Below are 24200 nucleotides of genomic sequence, written 5' to 3'. Positions count from 1 at the left end.
ATTTAAGTGCATGCCGATACGAGTACAAGGCATTTTCTTCAACATACTGACTTTTTCACAGCAGATTGGTTTGTAAATTAGTTAATTTACTCATTTACATTTCCTTAAAGGAAAAAGTCCATTATGCAAAATGGACTTTTTCAAGCTTTCCATCATGTTATTCTGTCACTCCCTCATTAAAAACATGGCTGAAGTGTTGCCTTGGCACATTCACGTATTTCTGAGTAATCTGTAAAAACTCTGATGGCGGCCATTTTAGGGATAGGTTTGCCTGAGTCCTCCTAGGAACGCCCCCACCTCCTGGAGACGCCTCCGAGCTTTCGTCACCAGCCGAGTAACCAACCACTGCTCCTCAGCAGAACCCCCTCCCCACTGATGCCACAGACAGCGTGTGGAGGGGGCGTGTCTAAAGGCTCAGAGGTTCTTAAAGAGACAGAGGCCTATTTCAAGACATTCACTACAGCCATTTTGAGAGAGACATTTTATACAAGGCAGTTATTCTAATTTACTGCATTTACAGACCAACAGAAGGTTTGCTCATCATTGTAGTGTGATACAGACGGTGCTATGGGACTGAAAAAAGCAGAATACCCCCTCTTTAAACCAGGGGTGCCCAAACTTTTTGTCTCCGAGGGCCAAAATGAAAAAGTGCCTGTGAGTCGCGGGCCAAATACGGCGATGTCAAGCGTGAAACACATATAACTGCATATAATAATAGTTACTTTATTTTATTTTTCGATAGCCTATACATTTGCATTTGATTCTATCTATGTAAATAACGTGCTATATTAAAACAAATGTTAACTGAGGCAAAAGCCTAGTTTTAGTAGAACTAAATCAGCAATTGTTGCAATATAGTGCAAAATGTAAAAAAAAAAAAAAAAAACACCTGTATCTACAGCACAAAGCAACTTTACCTCATTCATTCGTTCACTCAAAGAAAATGCCACATTAGATCATTTTGAAAGTGTCAGTTCAGCATAAATTCTTTTATAAGTCATTTTTTAACATGTACCTTTGTTAATGTCAACAACCTTTGCAATAAAAGTCGGAAAACTGTGAAAGTTGATGCTACAACGCTCTGTGATAAACACCAAGACACCACAACAGTGTTTCCTTAACTTTTGCAAAAGGAGTGAAACAGCGCCCCCAATTTGACGCGGGTGGCCAAAAAGTGTACTGCATCCAAATTTACCTTTGAGGATGAATGGAAGAGAGCTACTATTAACCACACGTGGCGCTAAAGTAGGTCACTCTCTGGCGGCCAACGGAATTGTTTCTGCGGGTCAAATTTGGCCCGCGGCTCCGTGAGGATGGCGTCTCACTGACCTTCTCGTTCATCTTCTGACTGACGCTCAGCAGCATCAGCATGTTGTCGCACTCCGTGATGCCCATGGCGTACAGGTCACTGAGGACGTTGGCACAGGCGATCCTCCCCTGGACACGGAAACCACAGAGACGAGGTCAGAAAACACAAAAACTGGACATTTTTACTCTCACTTTGATACTGTGCCCCAATAAAGACCAGAGTTCAGCACTTTGAGCGGATGTTTTTAAATGTGTTATACAAATAAAGTTGACATTGACATGAAAACATATTTGGATTACAGGGTGTTGTCGGGGGGATTCCGTGCGTCACGTGGATACCAAACATGTCGGTATTTGTGAATGAAAAAGCGCGAGGAACACGGCGGAGCGCGGCAATGCAGCAGGGATTTCAGACGCCATAAAATAAGGGGAGAGTTTAGTCCAGGGGGGGTCGGGGCTTGGGTCGAGGGCCGAAATTCAGCCCCCCCCCGGCGGGTCGCGGGCCGCATATATTGTAAAGGACTGTGGCACTCATTGCACTTCATGAGCCTGTGTCACATATTCCTGAAAGTGCTACATAAAGTCATTATTCATTCACTTCCCACTTGATGAAGTTACAATTGTAGCCACAGCCGCCCTAGGGCAGACTCACCATATCCAGATCTCTTATTATGTCAGTTCCCTCTGCTGGACATGTGTGGAATTCTTTCCTTTTTTTAATTTAAGCTGCCCCCTAGTGGCTGGAGTGAGCAAACTGGTTATTTCGTTAAAAATCCATAACACAGGAAAGGGCTAGAGACTTTTTTTTTTTTTTTTTGACATGCTCCTCAAAGGGCCACATTAAATTATCTCGGGTTAACCTCTTACCACCCGCCTAAACCAAGTGCATGCTGTCCTCCTTGGCCATTATATAGGCCTCATTTGAAAGCTAAGACCCACAAAACAGATCTTTTCCGCGTTGTTGCTGTGTTGTCTCACCTTTTTGAATTTTTGTCATTTTTTGTTGAAATTTTGTTGAATTTTTGTCACATTTTTGTTGAATTTTTGTTGAATTTTTGTCATTTTTTGTTGAAATTTTGTTGAATTTTTGTCACATTTTTTGTTGAAATTTTGTTGAATTTTTGTCATTTTTTTGTCACATTTTTGTCACATCTTTGTTGCGTTTACCTCCTTGTTTTCTCTTGTTTTGTTTTCTGTTTTGGTGCTTTTTTTCCCCAAGAAGCTTTTTGATTAGGGTAATTAGGGTATCAGTTCTTCCTGTAGCCTCAGGAAGCAAAGGTCTGGGCAGTAATGATACAAAAGTTGTTTAGTTTGATTTTCTTGTAGTAAATAGTAAGTAATGTTTATTTATACAACACCTTTCACATACAAAGGTCACAAAGTGCTTCACAGAGTTACAGCTTTTGTCGGGGGGGGGCAGCGGCTCACCATCATGTACGGATCCTCCACTAACGGGTAGAAGAAGTCTGTGGTCTGGACGAGCGAGAGTCCTCCGTGTCTCAGAGGGATCACGCAGCAGTCCATCCCGACGCCTGAGCAGAAGAGAAGCATGATCAGAACCACCACAGGAGTTGGGCTGCTCGATTATTGAAAAAATAATAATCACGATTATTTTTGTCATAATTGAAATCACGATTATTCAAACGATTATTTGTTGCCTTTAAAAAAAAAGTCTATCTTTATTCTATTTATTTATTAATCAAAACACTGATGATATTTTATGTTTTCTGAAGTCATAAAAGTACAAATGATTTCAAGTTTGCCTCGATTAAAGAGAGGTCCCTGTTTCACACCTGCCCCCTGCTGGCCAGCCCTCACACCTGCGCAAGTAAACTGAGCGGCGCGGCCTGATGACATCATCACACAGCGCCGTTTGTTTTTATGTCAGACAAAAGCATGAGCCGTGGCACGGGAAAAGCGAAGGGAAAATAATCCCAGCGGCCTGAAATAACGCAAGTCTGCTTTGCAAAAAAAAAAAAATTGTAAAAAAAAAATATATATATATACATAAATATATATATAATCGATTTTTTTGCGATTATGCTAACTTTGTAATCGTTTACTGTTGTAATCGAAATCGTAATCAAATTTCGATTAATTGCACAGCCCTACACAGGAGTCAGCACTTTACAGACCGGACACTTTCAAACAGTCAGTACCAGAAACCCCAGTCACAAGTACCAGAAACCCCAGTCACAAGTACCAGAAACCCCAGTCATAAGTACCAGAAACCCCAGTCACAAGTACCAGAAACCCCAGTCACAAGTACCAGAAACCCCAGTCACAAGTACCAGAAACCCCAATCACAAGTACCAGAAACCCCAATCACAAGTACCAGAAACCCCAGTCACAAGTACCAGAAACCCCAATCACAAGAACCAGAAACCCCAATCACAAGAACCAGAAACCCCAATCACAAGAACCAGAAACCCCAGTCACAAGTACCAGAAACCCCAGTCACAAGTACCAGAAACCCCAATCACAAGAACCAGAAACCCCAATCACAAGTACCAGAAACCCCAGTCACAAGTACCAGAAACCCCAATCACAAGAACCAGAAACCCCAATCACAAGAACCAGAAACCCCAGTCACAAGTACCAGAAACCCCAGTCACAAGTACCAGAAACCCCAATCACAAGTACCAGAAACCCCAGTCACAAGTACCAGAAACCCCAATCACAAGAACCAGAAACCCCAATCACAAGAACCAGAAACCCCAGTCACAAGAACCAGAAACCCCAATCACAAGTACCAGAAACCCCAGTCACAAGTACCAGAAACCCCAGTCACAAGTACCAGAAACCCCAATCACAAGAACCAGAAACCCCAGTCACAAGAACCAGAAACCCCAATCACAAGTACCAGAAAACCCCAATCACAAGAACCAGAAACCCCAATCACAAGAACCAGAAACCCCAATCACAAGTACCAGAAAACCCCAATCACAAGTACCAGAAACCCCAATCACAAGTACCAGAAAACCCCAATCACAAGTACCAGAAACCCCAATCATAAGTACCAGAAACCCCAATCACAAGAACCAGAAACCCCAATCACAAGTACCAGAAAACCCCAATCACAAGAACCAGAAACCCCAATCACAAGAACCAGAAACCCCAATCACAAGTACCAGAAAACCCCAATCACAAGAACCAGAAACCCCAATCACAAGAACCAGAATCCCCAATCACAAGAACCAGAAACCCCAATCACAAGAACCAGAAACCCCAATCACAAGTACCAGAAACCCATATCACAAGTACCAGAAACCCCAATCACAAGAACCAGAAACCCCAATCACAAGAACCAGAAACCCCAATCACAAGTACCAGAAACCCCAATCACAAGTACCAGAAAACCCCAATCACAAGTACCAGAAACCCCAATCACAAGTACCAGAAACCCCAATCACAAGTACCAGAAACCCCAATCACAAGAACCAGAAACCCCAATCACAAGTACCAGAAACCCCAATCACAAGTACCAGAAACCCCAATCACAAGAACCAGAAACCCCAATCACAAGTACCAGAAACCCCAATCACAAGTACCAGAAACCCCAATCACAAGAACCAGAAACCCCAATCACAAGTACCAGAAACCCCAATCACAAGTACCAGAAACCCCAATCACAAGAACCAGAAACCCCAATCACAAGAACCAGAATCCCCAATCACAAGAACCAGAAACCCCAATCACAAGAACCAGAAACCCCAATCACAAGAACCAGAAACCCCAATCACAAGTACCAGAAACCCCAATCACAAGTACCAGAAACCCCAATCACAAGAACCAGAAACCCCAATCACAAGTACCAGAAACCCCAATCACAAGTACCAGAAACCCCAATCACAAGAACCAGAAACCCCAATCACAAGAACCAGAATCCCCAATCACAAGAACCAGAAACCCCAATCACAAGAACCAGAAACCCCAATCACAAGAACCAGAATCCCCAATCACAAGAACCAGAAACCCCAATCACAAGAACCAGAAACCCCAATCACAAGAACCAGAAACCCCAATCATAAGTACCAGAATCTGAGTCACGGGCTGCATGTTCTAAAGCAGTGTTTCCCAACCTCTATTGTCTTGTGAACCCCTTGGGCCTTTCAGTGGTCGTCCTTGTACCCCCTACCTCAGGGGTGTTGCAGTTTATTTAGAAAGTAGTTACTGAACCCCTTAACTCCCACCTGAACCGAGCACATTTTCTCCAGTTTGGCTTTACCCCAATCCGAAAGCTTCTGGAAAAAAATGTGACAAAAACTCAACCAAAAAGTGATAAAAATTCAACAAAAATGTGAAAAAATTAAACAAAAAAGTGACAAAAAATAAACAAAAATGTGACAAAAAATGACAAAAATTCAACAAAAATGTGAAAAAAACTTAACCAAAAAGTGACAAAAATGTGACAAAAATGTTCACAAAAATTCAACAAAAATGTGACAAAAATTCAACAAAAAATGACAAAAATTCAACAAAAACTCAACCAAAAAATGACAAAAATGTGACAAAAAATCAACAAAAATGACAAAAATTGAACAAAAATGTGACAAAAACTCAACCAAAAAGTGACAAAAATTCAACCAAAAAGTGATAAAAATTCAACAAAAATGTGACAAAAATTCAACAAAAATTCAACAAAAATGTGACAAAAACTCAACCAAAAAAATTACAAAAATGTGACAAAAAAGTGACAAAAACTCAACCAAAAAATTACAAAAATGTGAAAAAAAAGTGACAAAAACTCAACAAAAAAATTACAAAAATGTGACAAAAACTCAACCAAAAAGTGACAAAAATTCAACAAAAAAGTGACAAAAATGTGACAAAAATTCAACAAAAATTAAACAAAAATGTGACAAAAACTCAACCAAAAAGTGACAAAAATTCAACCAAAAAGTGACAAAAATTCAACAAAAATGTGACAAAAAATCAACAAAAATTAAACAAAAATTAAACAAAAATGTGACAAAAATTCAAAACAAAAAAATAAGAAAAATGAGAAAAAAATAAAACCTAACCAAAAGTTACACAACACAGCAAAAATGCGAGGACAAATATCAGTTTTGTGGGTCTTAGCTTTCAAATGAGGTGCTACACAGACCTATATAACGGCCAAAGAGGACAGAATGCATTTGGTTCAGGCGGGGGGTAAGAGGTTAAAGGAGGAAATGAGGCCCTGTGTCAAAAATCAACCGGCCAAGGCGACGTCTGGGAGTAAAAGAGTTACTGCAAAACACAAATCATTCACTGCCCCGGTTTTGGCTCACGTTAATGTCAAATCCCAGTGGAAAAATGGCAGATCTAAAACTCCTAACAAGATACAAATGCCTGGTTTTGAACGGTTTTAAAGGCCGAGGTCAAAGGGCGTTTGCTGTGAAAGATAAGAGCCGTAACCGTCAGTGTGGAGCCGATATTTGTGTGTGTGAACTTGGTCCCTGCAGGGAAAAAAAAAGCCAAGTCACGCTTTGTCAGGCAAAACATCGATCCTGCGCTTCCTCACTCTGCCAACAGAACAGACAATCCTCTTTTGTGCAGGAGCAAACAGGCAGAACCACAGCGCCTGAGTCAGCGAATCGAGTCGAAACATCTGTACATTTCAGTCCCATTAACCTCTTAACCCCCGCCTTAACCGAGCACATCTTCTCCAGTTTGGCTTTACCCCAGTCCAAAAGCTTCTGGAAAAAAATGTGACAAAAACTCAACCAAAAATTCAATAAAAATGTGACAAAAATGTGACAAAAATTCAACAAAAATGTGACATAAATTAAACAAAAAATGATAAAAATTCAACAAAAATGTGACATAAATTAAACAAAAAATGATAAAAATTCAACAAAAATGTGACAAAAATTCAACAAAAATGTGACAAAAATTCAACAAAAATGTGACAAAAACTCAACCAAAAAATGACAAAAATTCAACAAAAATGTGACAAAAATTCAACCAAAAAATGACAAAAATGTGACAAAAACACACTAAAATAGTTGTCAACTATTTCAGTAATCGATTAATCATTTTCTAGTGAATACAGACTAACTTAGAGCAAAAATGACATGACAACTACCGTAAATGCTCTAATATCGGCCGGGGCCTTTATTTACTCAAGGGCATCTGGGACCAGGCCTTTATTGGAACCAGGCCACAATTAGAGACAGGCCTTTATTTCTATTTGAGCAAAACGGACGACCAGGAAAACTCAGAAAGACGAGATTTGTGTCCATTTGCACCTAAAATATTAGGTTCATTTGTTAATTAACATTTCAAACCCTCTCCCAGCGGCTGGAACATTGACGCCTTTTATTGTGTCGGGACAACAGGAAGTGTTTCGTTGCTGTTAGCGGAGCTTTGACGTCAGTGTCACTGCAGGTTTCTGTTTAGTTTTTACCGGACCGGATTATTTGTTGTTATCTCGTGTAAAAGGCGAGTTTAGACGGAGCGTTTGTGTTTGTGATCGATCATGAGACTGACCCGAGAGAAGACGAGACGCTCGCGCTGATGGGAGGAGTTATTTTGAGGCGTGGGACTGACCTGCACACGGAGCAGCTGGACGTGCTTTGAAGACGCGATGGAGACTTTGTTGCCCTGTTTCCAAATATGGTCACAGGAAGTTTGAAAAGTGGCTAAATCTGTGTCAAAGTTACGCTCGGATCAGCTCCTCCGCAGCGTCCCCAGAGACCCGGGTTCAGTTTGTTACTTCCTGCACGTGAGTTTTCATTTACACCAGTATGAGACAAATTCCTAACATGGGGAGGAATGATTATTTATTATTACTTTGAAAACTTACAGACTATCACTTTAAGTTGAATAGGTAAACCCTTCCATTTTAGACCCGTGGACTCCTCGTTTGCTCTGGCTCTGGTCCTGGTGGTACTTAATGGGTCATATATTTGATTATTATTGATGTAACATTGTTATAGCTCTGAGGTCTTAAGTCTTAAGTCTTAAGTCTTAAGTCTGAAGTCTCTGGTCTCAGGTCTGAGGTCTGAGGTCTGAAGTCTCTGGTCTCAGGTGAGCAGGTGCAGAGCTACTTCCGCTAACAGCCCGGACGCAGCAGCACGTCAGACCTTTTCCCCCCGCACAATCATCCGTCTCATCTCTCTCATTCTTACCCAGCCTGGGCCCGGGCGCCTCCAGCTCCGTGTCCCCGGGGCCCCCCTCTCCATCGGCGGGCCCCTGGTGCTGCAGTCCCGACAGGAGCCTGAGCAGAGCCTCCTGCGGGACCTTGCAGCCTCATCCCTTCAGCTCGGAGAAGGCAGTGAGACGGAAGCCGCGCTCCAGGCCGTGCTCCTCGGGCTGGAAGGGCTTGTATCCCCGGAACAGGCCGTCCTCTCCCGGGCCTGGCGGGGAGGTGGACGCGGACATGTCTGCGGGGCTGCGGGGCTGTGGTTCTGGGTCTGGGTCGGTGTGCGCTCTCACGGTGCGCTCTGGATGGATGAATGGGTCTCTGTCAAAGCGCTTCCTGGTTATTTTCCTGTGGCCGCTGCGAAGGTCCGCGCTGCCCCCTGCTGGATGGGAGTGGCAGTGTTTTGGTTTTAGCGGCCAAACAGGGTTGCCAGATGTATGATTTTTTTTTTAGTTTATTTCGAACAATTTAACCCCTTAACTCCCACCTGAACCGAGCACGTTTTCTCCAGTTTGGCTTTACCCCAATCCAAAAGCTGCTGGGAAAAAAGGTGTGAAAATAGCGACAAAACTGAGACGAAAACAATGATGGAAATGGGACAAAAAAGTGACGAAAAATTTATGAAAAATGTGACCAAAAAATAACAAAAATGTGACAAAAAAATGACAAAATGTAACAAAAAAATGACCAAAATTTGATAAAAAATGGACAAAAAAATGACAATAAATGTGACAAAAAAATAACAAAAATGTGACAAAAAAATAACAAAAATGTGACAAAAAAATAACAAAAATGTGACAAAAAAATAACAAAAATGTGACAAAAAAATGACCAAAATTTGATAAAAAATTGACAAAAAAATGACAAAAATGTGACAAAAAAATAACAAAAATGTGACAAAAAATGACCAAAATTTTAAAAAAAATTGACAAAAAAATGACAAAAATGTGACAAAAAAATAACAAAAATTTGATAAAAAATTGACAAAAAAAATGACAAAATGTGACAAAAAAATGACAAAAATGTAATAAAAAGTGACAAAAAATTACAAAAAATGTGACAAAAAATGACAAAAAAGTTTCAAAAATGAGTTGAATACCCAACAAAAAAATGATGGAAAAAAAATCTGATGACGTGAGGTCTATGGAGTCGTGAAATCTGTGTATTGTGGATTATTACAACTTGTCTTCTTCATAATTTCCTCACTATTTGCGCCCCGAGTTTTCCTGAGACGTGAATCAGTGCCCTCTGCTGGACGTGTGGAATTATTTCCTTTTAAAAGAAAAAGTAAGCTGCCCCCTAGTGGCTGGAGTGAGCAACAGGTTATTTCTTCAAAAATCCATAACTCCGCACAGGAACGGGCAAGAGACTCAAAGAGCCACATTAACTCATCTCAGGCCTTGACCTTGACACACGTGCTTTAAAAGGACAAATCTGTGTTAAAATGTGGATTCAATGCAGAGCCGTGGGAAGAATATTTAGTTAGGGGGCGCTGAGGGACATTTAACCCCAAAATACTTTTTCTGTGCATGAATCCTATTTATTAACCTCTTAACTCCCGCCTGAACCGAGAGCATTTTCTCCAGTTCAGCTTTACCCAAATCCCATAGGCCAGTGTAACGCCTCATTTGAAAGACCTACAAAACTAAATTGATCTTTTTACTCATATCAGATTTTTTTTCATCACTTTTTTTTGTTGGGCAGTCGACTCATTTTTGTCAAATTTTCGTCACTTTTTAGTCAAATTATTCGATTTTTTTTTGTCAAATTCTTATCACTTTTTCGTCCATTTTTTCTAAGTTTTTCGTCAATTTTTTCTCACTTTTTTGTCAATTTTTTTTCTATTTTTGTCATTTTTTTGTACATTTTTTGTCACTTTTTCGTCCATTTTTCCTCAATTTTTCGTCAATTTTTTTTCACTTTTTTGTCAATTTTTTGTCCATTTTTGTCATTTTTTTAGTAAATTTTTTTTCACTTTTTCGTCAATTTTTTCTCACTTTTTTCACATTTCCATCATTGTTTTCGTCTCAGTTTTGTTGCTATTTTCACACCTTTTTTCCAGAAGCTTTTGGACTGGGGTAAAGCCAAACTGGAGAAAATGTGCTCGGTTCAGGTGGGAGTTGAGGGGTTGATATTGCCTGCAGTTCACAAACTATCCACCAGGGGGTGCTGCAGCGCCCTCAGCGTTGATTGAGCTTGATTCAATGTCATTTTCTGCCTGTCTTTGTCTTGATGCAAAAGCTTATGTTTAGTTTATTTGAGCAGCTCGCCATCGCTTTGGAACCAAAAAGTGAACGATCCAAACAAAAAGTCCCCTGCAAAACAGACTATTTCAATGTCGTTTTCAATGAAAGCTTTAATTTTACCATTTCTTCTTCCTCTATTAAGTTCTATTTGGAACCTGGTTGAGATCGAACCATGCAAAATGTTTTTTTTTTCCATAATTTTTCCAACTTATAATCAGAACTGTGTGTCCTTTCACTTACACTTTGTTTCTTTCCACGACAGCAGCTGCTTTATTGCAATATTACCGTTAAACTGGGGGCCGGTTCATCCCCATTTATGACCAGGGCCGGGGATAAACTACATCTGACGAGCAGTGATTCCCAAAGTGAGGGTCGGCAGCTTCTGAGCCGACAGTCCCACGATGATTTCAACATATACTTCATTGAAAACAGCAGAGATTTCAGGTGAACATAGTAAATACATGCTACTAATCCAGATTCTCTTGCTTAAAATTATCCATATAACAAATACGGTTTTACATTGGGAATCCAGGATGGTTTGCGTGGAAACTTTGGAAGAAAAAGTTTGGGAAACCCTGAGAAAGATCTGAACAAAATGCAAAAGTGCTTGTTTTTAATGTGTCTAAGTGTTTATGACTCAGTTTCAGCGTGACACAAACGACAAACAGTAGCTTAACCAAAGACATGATTACGGTTGTTTACAGAGAACAGAGTTTCTCTCACAGATGGAGCAGGTAAACGACCAGAAGGAAAGTCCACACATGTTGCCATTATCTCATTGTTTTGAACTTATTTCATATTAACAATAAGAAGTTATCAGGAATACAAGAGTGTTTCAGAAAAGTTTCATTCCAGATTTGATTCTGCTGATGTCGCTGGGGCTCCAGAGCAGGCCCTCAGACTTGGCTGGCGCCGCGGCTCTGGGCGGGTGGAGGTTGGGCGCCTCCATGTCCACCGGCTGGTCTGGAAACGCCATGAGGGTAAAGTTCTCCAGCATGAGACAGTCCGGGTCGTCTGACTGTCCGGGCACTTTCCCCAGCGGGTAGTTCTTCCACAGGGTGTTGTCTGTGCACAGCTGCCACGCGGAACCTCTGAGCAGCCGCACTTTCTCCGCGTCGGTGTCGGACATTTCGCGCTGAGAGCCGCTCCCCTGCAGCTCTCGGCTCCGCCTTTGCCTGGACCGCTGGAGCTTCTCGTGCAAGCTCTCCAGCGTGTAGACGGGCTGGTCTCTGCGCGGCGAAGGCGAGGACGGGGGAAGTTCGTTCTGGGTGTAAATGGAGGAAAGCTTCAGTAGGTTCTCCTGCGTCTCGAGCGGTAACGGGTGCTCCATGTCGGCCAGGATGAGCTTGAGCAGGTGCGGGGTGCTGACGCAGGGAGAGTCCATGCACGCGGCGAGGAGCTGCTGCCACCTCAGCGGGACGCGGTTCACGAAAATACGATCTTTCAGACGCGCCTTCCGCTGCCCCTTGGTCTCGAAGTGGTAGTCGGACGGTTTGCCGTTGCACAGAATGATTTCGGAAATCCAAGCGCAGATGAAGAACGCTCGGTGGTCGTTTGGGTCGCCGCAAAGGTGCTTCAGCTCCGTGAAAAGCTTCTCCAGGAACAGGTGTATGAAGGCGAGGGAGTTGAGTGTTCTGAGGAGGGGGAGCCAAAAGCGCAGGAAGGGTTGGGGAATCTGAGGGTTTGCGTCGGCCGCATCGAAAGCGCCGCAGCCCAGCGTGTGGAGCTGCTCCGACGTGGGCATGAGGAACCCATCCTCCAGCAAAACATCTACGAGGAGATCACACGACTCCAGGGCCAGCTGCTTTATCTCAGCCAGAATCCAGCTCATTTCTGCGAAAGGCGCGGGCCACTTCTCTTTGCCCGCGGAGTCGCCCTCAAAGACCTGGCAAAGGGAAGGCAGGTTTATTTAAAGGGCACATTTCACACTAAACAGTAACTCAGAGTTCATACGACAAAACAGTAATAAAGGATTAATAACAAGACAGAAGAGACAGACGGACGCAGATTCTGAACGGACCTGGTACTGTTCGCTTTCGTAGGATATCAACAGCTCGCGGACTTTCTTGTAGGCCTCCATCTCCTTCTGCCGCGTGACCTCGTCTTTGCCGTCGTCCTCGTCCTCCTCGTCAGACTGCGGGCCCCAGTCGCCCCCCAGCTGCCGGGACCAGTAGTGCTGCTGCAGCCAGTCCAGGGCCGCCACGCAGCCTTTACGGCACCAGTTTAGACTCGGCATCGTCCCGTGGGTGAAGCCGTGCCTCAAGTACACGATCCACACGGGGATTTTCAGTTTACCTTAAGAGAGAGAGAGGCGTCATGTCAGAGTGTGACACCGAATTTCAAATGACAGTATTACAGTATTAGGGCAAATTGTATATGTAAATGAGAGAAAGGTGCATGCGTTAAAGTGCACAAATGACTGTGGTACTGATCCCCTTCGGCTCAGGCGAGGCTTCTCCTTTTGCACAACAGCAAACGCTTAGTGAATGATCCCCAAGGTCTGATTTTTGCGAGGGAACAATAAAATAGCGCGGTTAAAAGCTCAAAAGCCAACTTCGAGTGAACTGGACAAAAAGTGGATCTAGACTGTGGTGAACTTAACTTTGTTTTTCCTTTAATGAAACAAAGAGCTTGGCAACATAGCGGGAAAAAAAAGGTTTATGGAGGCAGCAGCATCAGGGCCTGTGGGTTTATAAAATCTGGGACTTAACGGAAATGTCATGTTGTGCTTTTGACCATACATTATGGAGCTTTTTATGCAAAAAACACTTGATATTTGAGTGTAAATTACCTTCATGTGACCCAGGGCTGTATGAGTGATTAGCATGGCACATTTACTTCCCATCAGTGGCATCATTCAGCAGTGAAAACCGACCTGAAACTCTACAAACAGTTTATCCTGGAGCTTCATAGAGTCCACTGTGCTGGAAAGTCGAGGCGTCATGATAATCACTCATACAGCTGCAGGGCCAGTAAAGGTAAAACACCCACTGATAAATTAAAAATAAAAATCACATAAAAAGTTTGATAATGCACCTTTAAATTGTGACATAATCTTTGCTACATGGCCCCCTGGACTCACCAGCGAGTTGGTGGAGCGGCCGAGCCATGCGGCCCTGCTGCTTCTCCGTGATGAGGTTCACGAACCGCGTCAGGGCCGTCCCGTACATCAGCTGCAGGGCGAGGCCGTCCAGCTGGGCGCACCGGTCCGGCACCTGGCACCGGACCAGGTCTGCTGTGCAGTCCACGGCCACCGGCAGGTTCCGCCCACAGCGGCTTCTCCACGCGGAGATCCTGAGGAGGAGGTCGGGGATTCAATGATGGCGAGACTAAAACATGACAAACAAGCAATGAAGAAAGCAAAAACGTGGCAACAATGCAACTATCAGTTTGTTGGTCTGAGCTTTCAAATGAGGCGTTACTCTGGTCTACAGGCTGTAACCTTTTAGATTTGGGTAAACCCGAACTGGCTCCTGACCAGGAGCTTGGTTCGCATTGCCGGCAGTAAGTCAGACCTGTTCCCGGTGCGTGTTGGTCTCCTCAGGGCTGCTCTTTGTCACCGGTTCTGTTCATTACCTTTATGGACAGAATTTCTCGGCGCAGCCAGGGGCCGGAGGGTGTCCGGTTTGGGAGCCTCAGAGTCTCATCTCTGCTGTTTGCGGATGATGTTGTTCTGTTGGACCTTCAGCTGCTCTGGGGCGGTTTGCAGCCGAGTGTGTAGCGGCCGGGATGAGGATCAGCACCTCCAAATCCGAGGCCATGGTTCTCCACCGGAAAAAGGTGCTTCCCCTCTACAGGTCGGTGGGGAGTCCTTACCTCAAGTGGAGGAGTTCAAGTATCTCGGGGTCTTGTTCACGAGTGAGGGACGGATGGAGCGTGAGATGGACAGACGGATCGGGGGGCAAAGCTCTCGATTTACCGATCGATCTACGTTCCCGCCCTCACCTATGGTCATGAGATTTGGGTCATGACCGAAAGGACGAGATCACGGATACAAGCGGCCGAAATGAGCTTCCTTCGCAGGGTGGCTGGGCACACCCTCCGAGATCGGGTGAGGAGCTCAGAGTAGAGTCACTGCTCCTTCACGTCAAAAGGAGCCATCCATCCAAGAAAATGGATGGATGGATGGACGAACGAATGAACTGGTGAAAATGTGACCAGTTAAGGTGGGGGTTAAGAGGTTTCATAGATATCTTTATAGGTTTCTGCCAACTAGAAGTCCAGGGGTCTGTTATTCCCCAGAATGGCGCAGACTGTCCTGCGTTACCATGGAGATCCCCTTCACTGTGTCACATTTAGCTAATAAACCGATGCATCACTTAAAAGATGAACAAGATGGCGGTGTTTCTTTTAGCTCCTCTTTCTCACCTGCCGAGAGCGCGTTTCTGCAGGGCCGCGTCGCTGGAGTAAAGGTTCTCCCGCACTTGGTCCCACTCCGCCTTGTTCGTCCACGCCACCATCACATGGCGCTTCTTCTCCTCCGCGCTCCGCTTTCTCTTCATTCCTAAAAACCCAAAAACAAACACGTAAGACACAAACCCGCGACTGAAAAGACAGAAACACATCAAAACCCGCAGCTACCGGAGGCAAAGGTCCAGGAAAAACTCAATTTCGGGGGATAATTTCACGTTGCCTGATGTTAGCGACTAGCTTACACCGTAACCAGGAAATGACGTCAATACAGCGCGACCGTTGTTTTGGTTTTGGTGGTGGAAATGGCGGGGGCTTCGAAAGAAAAACAACTCGCACGTCAGATTTACAGCTTATTACAGGTAAACTGAAGCCTTTTATCCACATTGAGGGGAGTTTTATTCACGTTTTTGCTGTTGTGGAAATGTCGCGTGTAAAAGTCAGCGGATGTAGCGGCTGTTTTGGTTAGAAAAGACAGAATAATCGCAGTCTGTGCACGTACTGGTTGTTTTACGTTTTGTTTAATAATAGCCTTTATTAAGCTCTTAACCCCTGCCTTAGCCAAGTGCATTTTCTCCAGTTTGGCTTTATCCAAATCTAAAAGCTTCAACAAAAAATAGCATCGAAATAGCAACGAAAACTCGACAATAAAGTGACCGAAAAAAACAAGCAATGAAATGGGAACAAAAACTGACAAAACGTAACAAAAAAGTGACGAAAACACGACAATAAAAGCAACAAAAACGTGGTTACGACGTGACATAAAAAGTTATGACCACTTTTGTAGGTCTTTCAAATGAGACTCTACACCAGACCTGGGCAAAATACGGTCCGCGGGCCACATCCAGCCCGCGAGATGACTCAGTCCGGCCTTTACCCTGATGTCAAAAAAAAGAAGTAATAATGTAATGTAATAATTCTATACAATTCTAACCGAACAACTAACATTTTATTGTGACACAGAGCTGGCATCAGGGGCGGACTGGCCACATGTCCATTCTGGAAGAGCACAGAAGGGCCACTGGCTCTAGGGCCACCGGCCTGGCCTCTCACTTTACCTCACGCCTATCCTGGCGTAACCGAGCTTTACCCAAATCTAGAAGCTTAAAAGCATCCAAAAACAAAATGTGACGAAAACGTGACGACAAAGCGATGAAAAAAACAACAAAAACAAGACAAAAAACCCTGAAAAACAAGAGATGAAAACACACCAAAAAGCAACAAAAACAAACAACAACAAACAAAAATGCAGCGACAACGTGACAAAAAGTTACCATCACTTTTCTAGATTTTCGCTTTCAAATGAGGCGTTACAGTGTTGCTCTCCAGTCAAGAAGCCTTTGGATTTGGGTAAAGCCGAACTGGAGAAAATGCTCTCAGTTAAAGGGACTATAAGGAGTTTAAATGTTAAAACTAAGTGTTTTCCTCCCCCTACATGTTCCAACAATGTCCTAATGTGTAGAATGAGCCCAGACCTGCTCACCACAACTGCCTCTAAAATCCTGTTACACATAAGACCTGAGGTGACCATTTTCAGTTATTTACGAGCTTTAAAATGTATTGAAACGATGAGTTGCATAATAATTTGGAACAGTGGATTTTGAGGTTTTTACTATATTTATTTTTGAAAAAAATACTGTTATCACTAGGACGTTTTTTCCACCACATTTAAATGATCCTCTACCAGGTAAAGACTTAAACATGATGCTGTCTCTCATTTGAGTTGACAATTTAGAAAATGTCATTTGCATAATAATTTGGAACGCAGTGTATGTTTCTTCTGAATGTGCCCGTAGGCTGCGTCCTGCCCCCTGGTGGAGGGTCTTTTCCTGCAGGAGGAGGACAGTATGCTGCAGCTGCTGTGCTCCCCCTCCCAACACCGCACCGACATCCTGGCCTGGATCTGCAGCAGGTGACTTAAAACAACCAACACACACAAAACAACACGCCGTAAACATCTGCTTGTAATTTCAGCATCAACCCGAACTTCTTGAATTGTAAAGCACTGGCAGCAAGAACCAAAGACCCCGATCTTCTGACGAAAGGTATCACTCGCACCCTCACAAGAGCGACGCAGCATCAGTTAATCATTTATGTTTTTATCTTCACAGAGATGGCTTCGTTTGGACAAGAGCTGCTGCTGTGCAAAGCTACAGACGTGGATCTTATCCGGGTAAGACTCTGTGACTAGGCAAGTTTATTTTAGACAGAGACACAGTTCATACACAAGGTCCAAAGGTTCAAAGTGCTTCATAGTTACATAAAATGACAAGAAACAGGGTATCCTTAAAAAGTCTAAAATTCAAGAATCCTTGATTGAGCTTGATTGACAGGCTCTGGAGTCAGTCAATGTACTGAAAATGCTTCCAAATTTTGGGCTGATAAACAAAAAACAGTTAAAAGTGTTTCACCTCCCCCAGCGTGGTCACATGGGTCATAGCGATTTTTAGAAACAGACAAACTCTTTAACCTCTTAACTCCCGCCTGAACCGAGAGGATCTTTTTCCTCACGTCATCAGATTTTTTTTCCCACCATTTTTTTGTTGGGTATTTAACTCATTTTTGTAACTTTTTTGTCACTTTTGTCACTTTTTATTTTTTTTTGTCATTTTTTGGTCCATTTTTTAATCAAATTTTTGTCATTTTTTGTCACATTTTTGTCACGTTTTTGTAATTTTTTTGTCACATTTTTGTATTTTTTTTTGTAATTTTTTTGTCACATTTTTGTATTTTTTTTGTATTTTTTGTGTCAAATTTTTATCACATTTTTGTATTTTTTTGTAATTTTTTTGTCACATTTTTTGTATTTTTTTGTCACATGTTTATCACATTTTTGTATTTTTTTGTAATTTTTTTGTCACATTTTTGTATTTTTTTTGTCACATTTTTATCACATTTTTGTCACATTTTTGTCACGTTTTTGTAATTTTTTTGTCACATTTTTGTATTTTTTGTGTTAAATTTTTTATCACATTTTTGTCACATTTTTGTATTTTTTTTGTATTTTTTGTGTCAAATTTTTTGTGTCAAATTTTTATCACATTTTTGTCACATTTTTGTATTTTTTTTTCACATTTTGTCATTTTTTCGTCTTTTTTCTTTTTCATTTTTTTGTCACATTTTTTGTCATTTTTGTCACATTTTTGTCATTTTTTCGTCAATTTTTTTTTATCACATTTTTGTATTTTTTTGGCATATTTTGTGACATTTTTGCCACTTTTTCCTCAATTTTTTGTCACTTTTTTGTCACATTTCCATCATTGTTTTCGTCTCAGTTTTGTCACTATTTTCACACCTTTTTTCCAGAATCTCTTGAACTGGGGTAAAGCCAAACTGGAGAAAACGTGCTCGGTTCAGGTGGGAGTTAAGGGGTTAAAGTCCCCTTTAGAATCAATTTGTCTCTTGGAGTCGCCCTTGGCCACCAGGGGGAGGTATTACAGCAATGTCAGCAGCGTTCTGGATATACTGCAGCTCTGACAGTCTTACAGTTTATATACCTCTGATCTTAGATGATAAAAAGCTGCTGATACATTAACCTCTTAACCCCCACCTGAACCACTTTTACTGTAACCACCACACATACACACAAATATGTAATACAGCCGAAGAAGGCCATGTCACATCCATTTAGTTTGGTCGATACACATGTCTTTCAGCAGCCATAACCCTGAGGTAAAGTGTGTGTGTTTTTCTGCAGGGAGCCCAGAGCCCCCTCAGGCAGCTGCAGTTCATGAAGCAGCTCCTGAGTCTCGTTCCCGATTCCGGAAAGTCGAGTGAAAACCACACGGACGTGGAGCTCCTCCTGAACGAGCTTTACTCCCCCGAGAGCCTGCCCCAGCTCCGCCTGATGCTCACGCCTGAGCTGGACCCGTGGCCGGCTCACATCAGGTAGGAACTGAACCAAACTGTCCAGCCTTTTGTAACACGTTCATCCAGAGCAATAAGTAATAAGACAGGATATTTCACCTTAACCTCTTAACTCCCGCCTGAACCGAGAGCATTTTCTCCAGTTCAGCTTTACCCAAATCCTGTAGGCCAGTGTAACGCCTCATTTGAAAGCTAAGATCTACAAAACTCATCTAAACGGATCTTTTTCCTCCCGTCATCAGATTTTTTTTTCATCATTTTTTGGGGGGGGGGGTTTCAACTCATACTCATGTAGTTTTTTTGTCAAATAGTAAATTTTTTGTCACTTTTTGTCAAATGTTCATTTTTTCTTCATTTTTGGTCATCTTTTTGGTCATTTTTTGTAAATTGTTTTGTCCTTTTTTGTCAATTTTTTGTGACATTTTTGCCACTTTTCCATCATTTTTTCGTCATTTTTTTGTATATTTTTTGTCATTTTTTTTGTACATTTTTTGGTCACATTTTTGTCATATTTTTGCCGCTTTTCCATCATTTTTTCGTCATTTTTTTTGTCAATTTTTCATCATATTTTGTCACTTTCTGTCATTTTTTGGTCCTTTTTTGGTACATTTTTGCCACTTTTTCATCATTTTTTCATCATTTTTTTGTCCTTTTTTTGTCCTTTTTTTGTCACATTTTTTTCATTTTCTCGTCAATTTTTTAATCAAATTTTTGTCTTTTTTTTGCTACATTTTTGTCATTTTTCCGTCAATTTTTTGTCATTTTTCCGTCAATTTTTTGTCATTTTTTCCTTCAATTTTTTGTCAATTTTCTTGTAACATATTTGTAACATTTTTGCCACTTTTTCATACATTTTTCGTCACTTTTTTGTCACATTTCCATCATTGTTTTCGTCTCAGTTTTGTTGCTATTTCCTCACCTTTTTTCCAGAAGCTTTTGAACTGGGGTAAAGCCAAACTGGAGAAAATGTGCTCGGTTCAGGTGGGAGTTAAGGGGTTAATGGAGTCGCTTCAGATTTACTCGGTTGTGATTAATTGCGCAGCTTTAGTATTTATGTGTTCGTTGTAATATTGTAACTTTAATCTGCCCTTTGTTTTCTGTCGGTCAGAGCTTTGTACAAAGGAACAAAAGCCGCTCAGAAGACGCCGAGAGAAGAGTCCGAGGTCACTGCTCTGCTGCTTTCAACACAGTCCACTCTGGATCAGCTCCACGCAGAGGTTTGTTTTTACATGTATCCACTAAAAACATGTACAATAGGTCGGGATGACTGAGAGTGTGAGTGCGAGTGTGGGACAACGGATGCAAATCAGCTCCGATAATACGACGAGAATACGACGAGAATGGGGACACAAAAAAAGCATGAAACAATAAAAAGTGAATGAAAAGTGAAAAAAAAAAAAAGTTTTTACATTTGGGTAAAGCCGAACATCACCCAAATCCTGTAGGCCAGTGTAACGCCTCATTTGAAAGCTAAGATCTACAAAACTCATCTAAAGGGATCTTTTTCCTCACGTCATCACATTTTTTTTCCATCATTTTTTTTTGGTATTCAAGTCATTTTTGTAACTTTTTTGTAATTTTTTTTCTTAATTTTTTTTTTTAACTTTTTGTCATATATTAATCATTTTTTTCTTAATTTTTTCTTACTTTTTTTGTCATTTTTTGTCAAATTTCTGTCAATTTGTTGTAAATTTTTTGTGTGTCATTTTTTCATACATTTTGTGTCATTTTTTGTCACATTTTTGTCCTTTTTTCGTCATTTTTTTGTCATTTTTTCATCAAATTTTTGTCATTTTTTGTCACATTTTTGTAATTTTTTGTCACATTTTTGTCCTTTTTTTGTATTTTTTTGTGTCATTTTTTTTGTCATTTTTTCATCAAATTTTTGTCCTTTTTTTGTATTTTTTTGTGTCATTTTTTTTGTCATTTTTTCATCAAATTTTTGTCATCTTTTGTCAAAGTTTTCTCACTTTTTTGTCACATTTCCATCATTGTTTTCGTCTCAGTTTTGTTGCTATTTTCTCACCTTTTTTCCAGAAGCTTTTGGACTGGGGTAAAGCCAAACTGGAGAAAATGTGCTTGGTTCAGGTGGGAGTTAAGGGGTTAAAGTGGGGGTTAAGAAGTCATTTCTTCAAGGTTGTAGCAGCCAGGGTTTGCCCTGTGCAAAGCTCCGCTCTGGCTTCAGTGATGAGGCGGAATACTGTGTTCCAAAGGTTTATCTGGCTTACCTCACAGCCATCGACAAATACACAGGTTTTCAGGGCTCCATAGACACGGTCAAGGGATGTTTACCTAAACACTAGCACCCGAGTGCCCCCTCTCCCCCTTATATAGGGCGGGTAATTGCATAAGCACACACAGACGCGGAAACAATTACAAATACAAACACATTACTTTAAATCCATTCATTCTCAATGGTAAATATGGATGCAGTACACTTTTTGACCACCAGCGGCAAATTGGGGGCGCTGTTTCACTCCTTTCGCAAAGTTAAGGAAACACTGTTGTGGTGTCTTGGTATTTATCAATCACAGAGCGTTGTAGCATCAACTTTCACAGTTTTTCAATTTTTTTTGCAAAGGTTGTTAAAAAAAGTGACTTATAAAATAATTGATGCTGAGCTGACACTTTCAAAATAATCTAATGTGGCATTTTCTTTGAGTGAACGAATGAGGTAAAGTTACTGTAGGTGCTGCAGATACAGGTGTTTTTTTTGTTTTGCTACAATGGTTGATTTGGACTAAAATTAGGCTTTTGCCATAGTTACCATTTGTTTTAATATAGGTAGAAACAAATGCAAATGTATCGACAACATTAAAAGTAAATAAAATAAAGTAGCTTTATAATTTGCAGTTATATGTGTTTTTCGTGCTTGACATCGCCGTGTTTGGCCCGCGACTCACAGGCACTTTTTCATTTTGGCCTCGGAGACAAAAAGTTTGGGCCCCCCTGCCATAGGCTATTCCAAAAAACATGTCAGTACTCAATTTAATAATGAGCATAGTTAACATGCTTTAGTTTAGTTTAGTAAGTTAATTTCCATCTTTCTTCTGAAGGCTTTGTGTTGCTTAAGTTGGAACAGCGTTGGCTTTCACAGTGCCTCCTCGTCCCGTTCCTAAAGGTCCATATTGCTCCTCTTTCTCTGTTCTTATTCCTGCAGTGTGACTTCCTGAAGGACCCGCAGTCCGGGGCCGGCTTCTCCCCCAGCGCCCTGCGAGTGGCGGCGGGCGACCTCCACCAGATGATGGCGGCGTTTAGCCACGTCTACGACACCGACCTGAAAGCCTACTGCAACAGAGCGCCCCCTGGCTTCAGCCCCGAGACCGACGTGTTCAGGAGAGTGCACGGGCTGCTGTCGGCGCTCAACGCGGTAAGAAGAGGCCGGAATACAGTCAAAGTCCGATTTTTGTGATTAATTAGACTAAAAGTTACTTCAAAGTAGATCATGAGACTTAAACTCTATTAATAAAAACTAAATACACATAAAAGAAGAGACTAAAAGCATCATAACTTCCAGAGACAGTTGTAAAGAGCCTCATATTTAAACTCAAAGGAACAGGTTTGTGTTTTGTCCTTTGAGTGTTATTTCAGTTTGTCCACAGGAGGTCAGTGTTCAAACAGGATGAAATCACTAAACACGGACTTTAGTTTCATTAAAGTTTTTGTGAAATAGTCACAAACAAACGTCATGAAGCTTTGAGGTCATAAACTCCATGACAGTTATTTAACCTCTTGCCACCCGACAAAACCAAATGCATTCTCTCCTCTTTGCCATTGTCATCACTTTTTATTTCCCTTATGTGTTTTTGTCACTTTTTAATTATATTTTTTGCTGTTCTTTTGTCACTTTTTTTGCTGGATTTTTTTGTCTTTTTTTTATACTGGATTTTTGTCTTTATTTTATGGATTTTTGTCACTTTTTTGCTGGATTTTTTTGTCTTTTTTTTATGGATTTTTGTCACTTTTTTGCTGGATTTTTGTCACTTTTTTGCTGGATTTTTGTCTTTTTTTAATGGATTTTTGTCTTTTTTTTATGGATTTTTGTCACTTTTTTGCTGGATTTTTGTCACTTTTTTGCTGGATTTTTGTCTTTTTTTAATGGATTTTTGTCTTTTTTTGCTGGATTTTTGTCACTTTTTTGCTGGATTTTTGCTATTTTTTTTTATGGATTTTTGTCTTTTTTCTGCTGGATTTTTGCTATTTTTTTATGGATTATTGTCACTTTTCTGCTGGATTTTTGTCCTTTTTTTGCTGGATTTTTGTCACTTTTTTGCAGGATTTTTGCTATTTTTTGTATGGATTTTTGCTATTTTTTTATGGATTTTTGCTATTTTTTTAATGGATTTTTGCTATTTTTTTATGGATTATTGTCACTTTTCTGCTGGATTTTTGTCATTTTTTTTATGGATTTTTGTCATTTTTTCTGCTGGATTTTTGTCATTTTTTTAATGGATTTTTGTCTTTTTTTTGCTGCTCTTTTGTCACATTTTTGTTGAGTTTTTGTAATTTTTTTAAATTCGCTTTTTTTGGTCACTGTAGCGCTTTTTTTTATTGTGTTTATCTCCTCATTTTCTTTATCACTGTTTTGAAGAAGCTTTTAGATTTGGAGAACAGGAGAAAACATGTTCAGGTGGGAGTTAAGAGGTAAATTTTTGTCTTCTCTCGCAGGAGCTGGAGACGTTGGACGAACTGTCAGAGGCGTCTGGGGCGCTGACTGCAGAAGTGCGCCACCTGCAGACCGAGCCGCGGTACTGGAGCCGAGGAGCGAAGCACCCGCTGCGTGAGTGAAACCGGACGTTTGGAATAAACTCTGAATCATCCACAATGTCAGTGCCTTTATTTGTTTTGTTTTTTTACAGCCGACCAGTTGGAGGCGCTGTCGAGGCGCTACAGGGACTTCCTCTCGCTGCCTCGTTCTTAGCAAACGACCTGGAGACTTTAACAATAATCCTTTTTAAACTTCGTACAAACCTTTACTAACGAGTGGCTCAGTTCTCCGAGTATTGGGGGAAATATAACCGTTTATGTTTGTCTAATGTATTAAATATAATAAAGCTCATTGACTGAATCACACGCATTTCAGAACATGTTTGTAAAAGTGGACTGTGACCCCCCATGACAAGAAGCTTCCGAATTGGGCTGTCAGTTAGGAAGGAGTTAGGGGGAGGAGCCTCAATGCCACTTTAGCATAGGGACCTCTGGTGCTAACAAACCTGTGATTAGACAATTTGTGCTTTTGT

The 24200-nt window shown here is 41.3% G+C and overlaps 3 protein-coding genes across 4 annotated transcripts in view; 1 reads left to right on the top strand and 2 right to left on the bottom strand.

Moving 5' to 3' along the window:
- Positions 1-8785, bottom strand: part of sephs3 (selenophosphate synthetase 3) — a 40008-nt gene extending 31223 nt beyond the window's left edge. For both annotated transcript variants that reach the window (XM_079580844.1, XM_079580843.1), the window contains exons 1-3: positions 8424-8785; positions 2737-2840; positions 1330-1437 (exon numbers count right to left, since the gene is read on the bottom strand). In XM_079580844.1, the coding sequence (XP_079436970.1) occupies positions 1330-1437; positions 2737-2840; positions 8424-8676 (465 nt within the window). In that variant the 5' untranslated portion in view covers positions 8677-8785. The remainder of the gene's footprint in view (positions 1-1329; positions 1438-2736; positions 2841-8423) is intronic.
- A 2631-nt stretch (positions 8786-11416) lies between these two features.
- las1l (LAS1 like ribosome biogenesis factor) lies at positions 11417-15212 on the bottom strand. The gene is made up of 4 exons (XM_079581044.1): positions 15052-15212; positions 13766-13977; positions 12704-12978; positions 11417-12568 (listed from the first exon to the last, which is right to left on the bottom strand). Exons 1-4 carry the CDS (start codon positions 15183-15185, stop codon positions 11519-11521), a joined length of 1671 nt encoding a protein of 556 aa, XP_079437170.1. The 5' UTR covers positions 15186-15212; the 3' UTR covers positions 11417-11518.
- An 11-nt stretch (positions 15213-15223) lies between these two features.
- haus7 (HAUS augmin-like complex, subunit 7) lies at positions 15224-23930 on the top strand. Its single transcript, XM_079581045.1, has 9 exons — positions 15224-15455; positions 16890-17005; positions 17068-17138; positions 17205-17266; positions 18791-18981; positions 20069-20177; positions 22121-22330; positions 23629-23740; positions 23820-23930. The coding sequence occupies exons 1-9, from the start codon at positions 15399-15401 to the stop codon at positions 23879-23881; spliced, it is 990 nt and encodes a 329-aa protein (XP_079437171.1). The 5' UTR covers positions 15224-15398; the 3' UTR covers positions 23882-23930.
- Positions 23931-24200: the final 270 nt, after the last annotated feature.

The sequence above is a fragment of the Gobius niger genome (assembly GCF_951799975.1).
Source record: "Gobius niger genome assembly, chromosome: 22".
NCBI lineage: Eukaryota > Metazoa > Chordata > Actinopteri > Gobiiformes > Gobiidae > Gobius > Gobius niger.
The sequence above is the reverse complement of the archived record's forward strand: the minus strand, read 5'-3'. Positions and strand labels throughout refer to the sequence as shown.

Coding starts and splice junctions, on each gene's coding strand:
- las1l (XM_079581044.1), bottom strand. CDS start 15,185: ATGAAGAGAAAGCGGAGCGCGGAGGAGAAGAAGCGCCATGTGATGGTG. Junction 13,978..15,051: donor CAGAAACGCGCTCTCGGCAG/GTGAGAAAGAGG, acceptor CCTCCTCCTCAG/GATCTCCGCGTGGAGAAGCC. Junction 12,979..13,765: donor GCCGCTCCACCAACTCGCTG/GTGAGTCCAGGG, acceptor CTCTCTCTTAAG/GTAAACTGAAAATCCCCGTG.
- haus7 (XM_079581045.1), top strand. CDS start 15,399: ATGGCGGGGGCTTCGAAAGAAAAACAACTCGCACGTCAGATTTACAGC. Junction 17,006..17,067: donor CTGGCCTGGATCTGCAGCAG/GTGACTTAAAAC, acceptor TTGTAATTTCAG/CATCAACCCGAACTTCTTGA. Junction 17,267..18,790: donor CAGACGTGGATCTTATCCGG/GTAAGACTCTGT, acceptor GTTTTTCTGCAG/GGAGCCCAGAGCCCCCTCAG.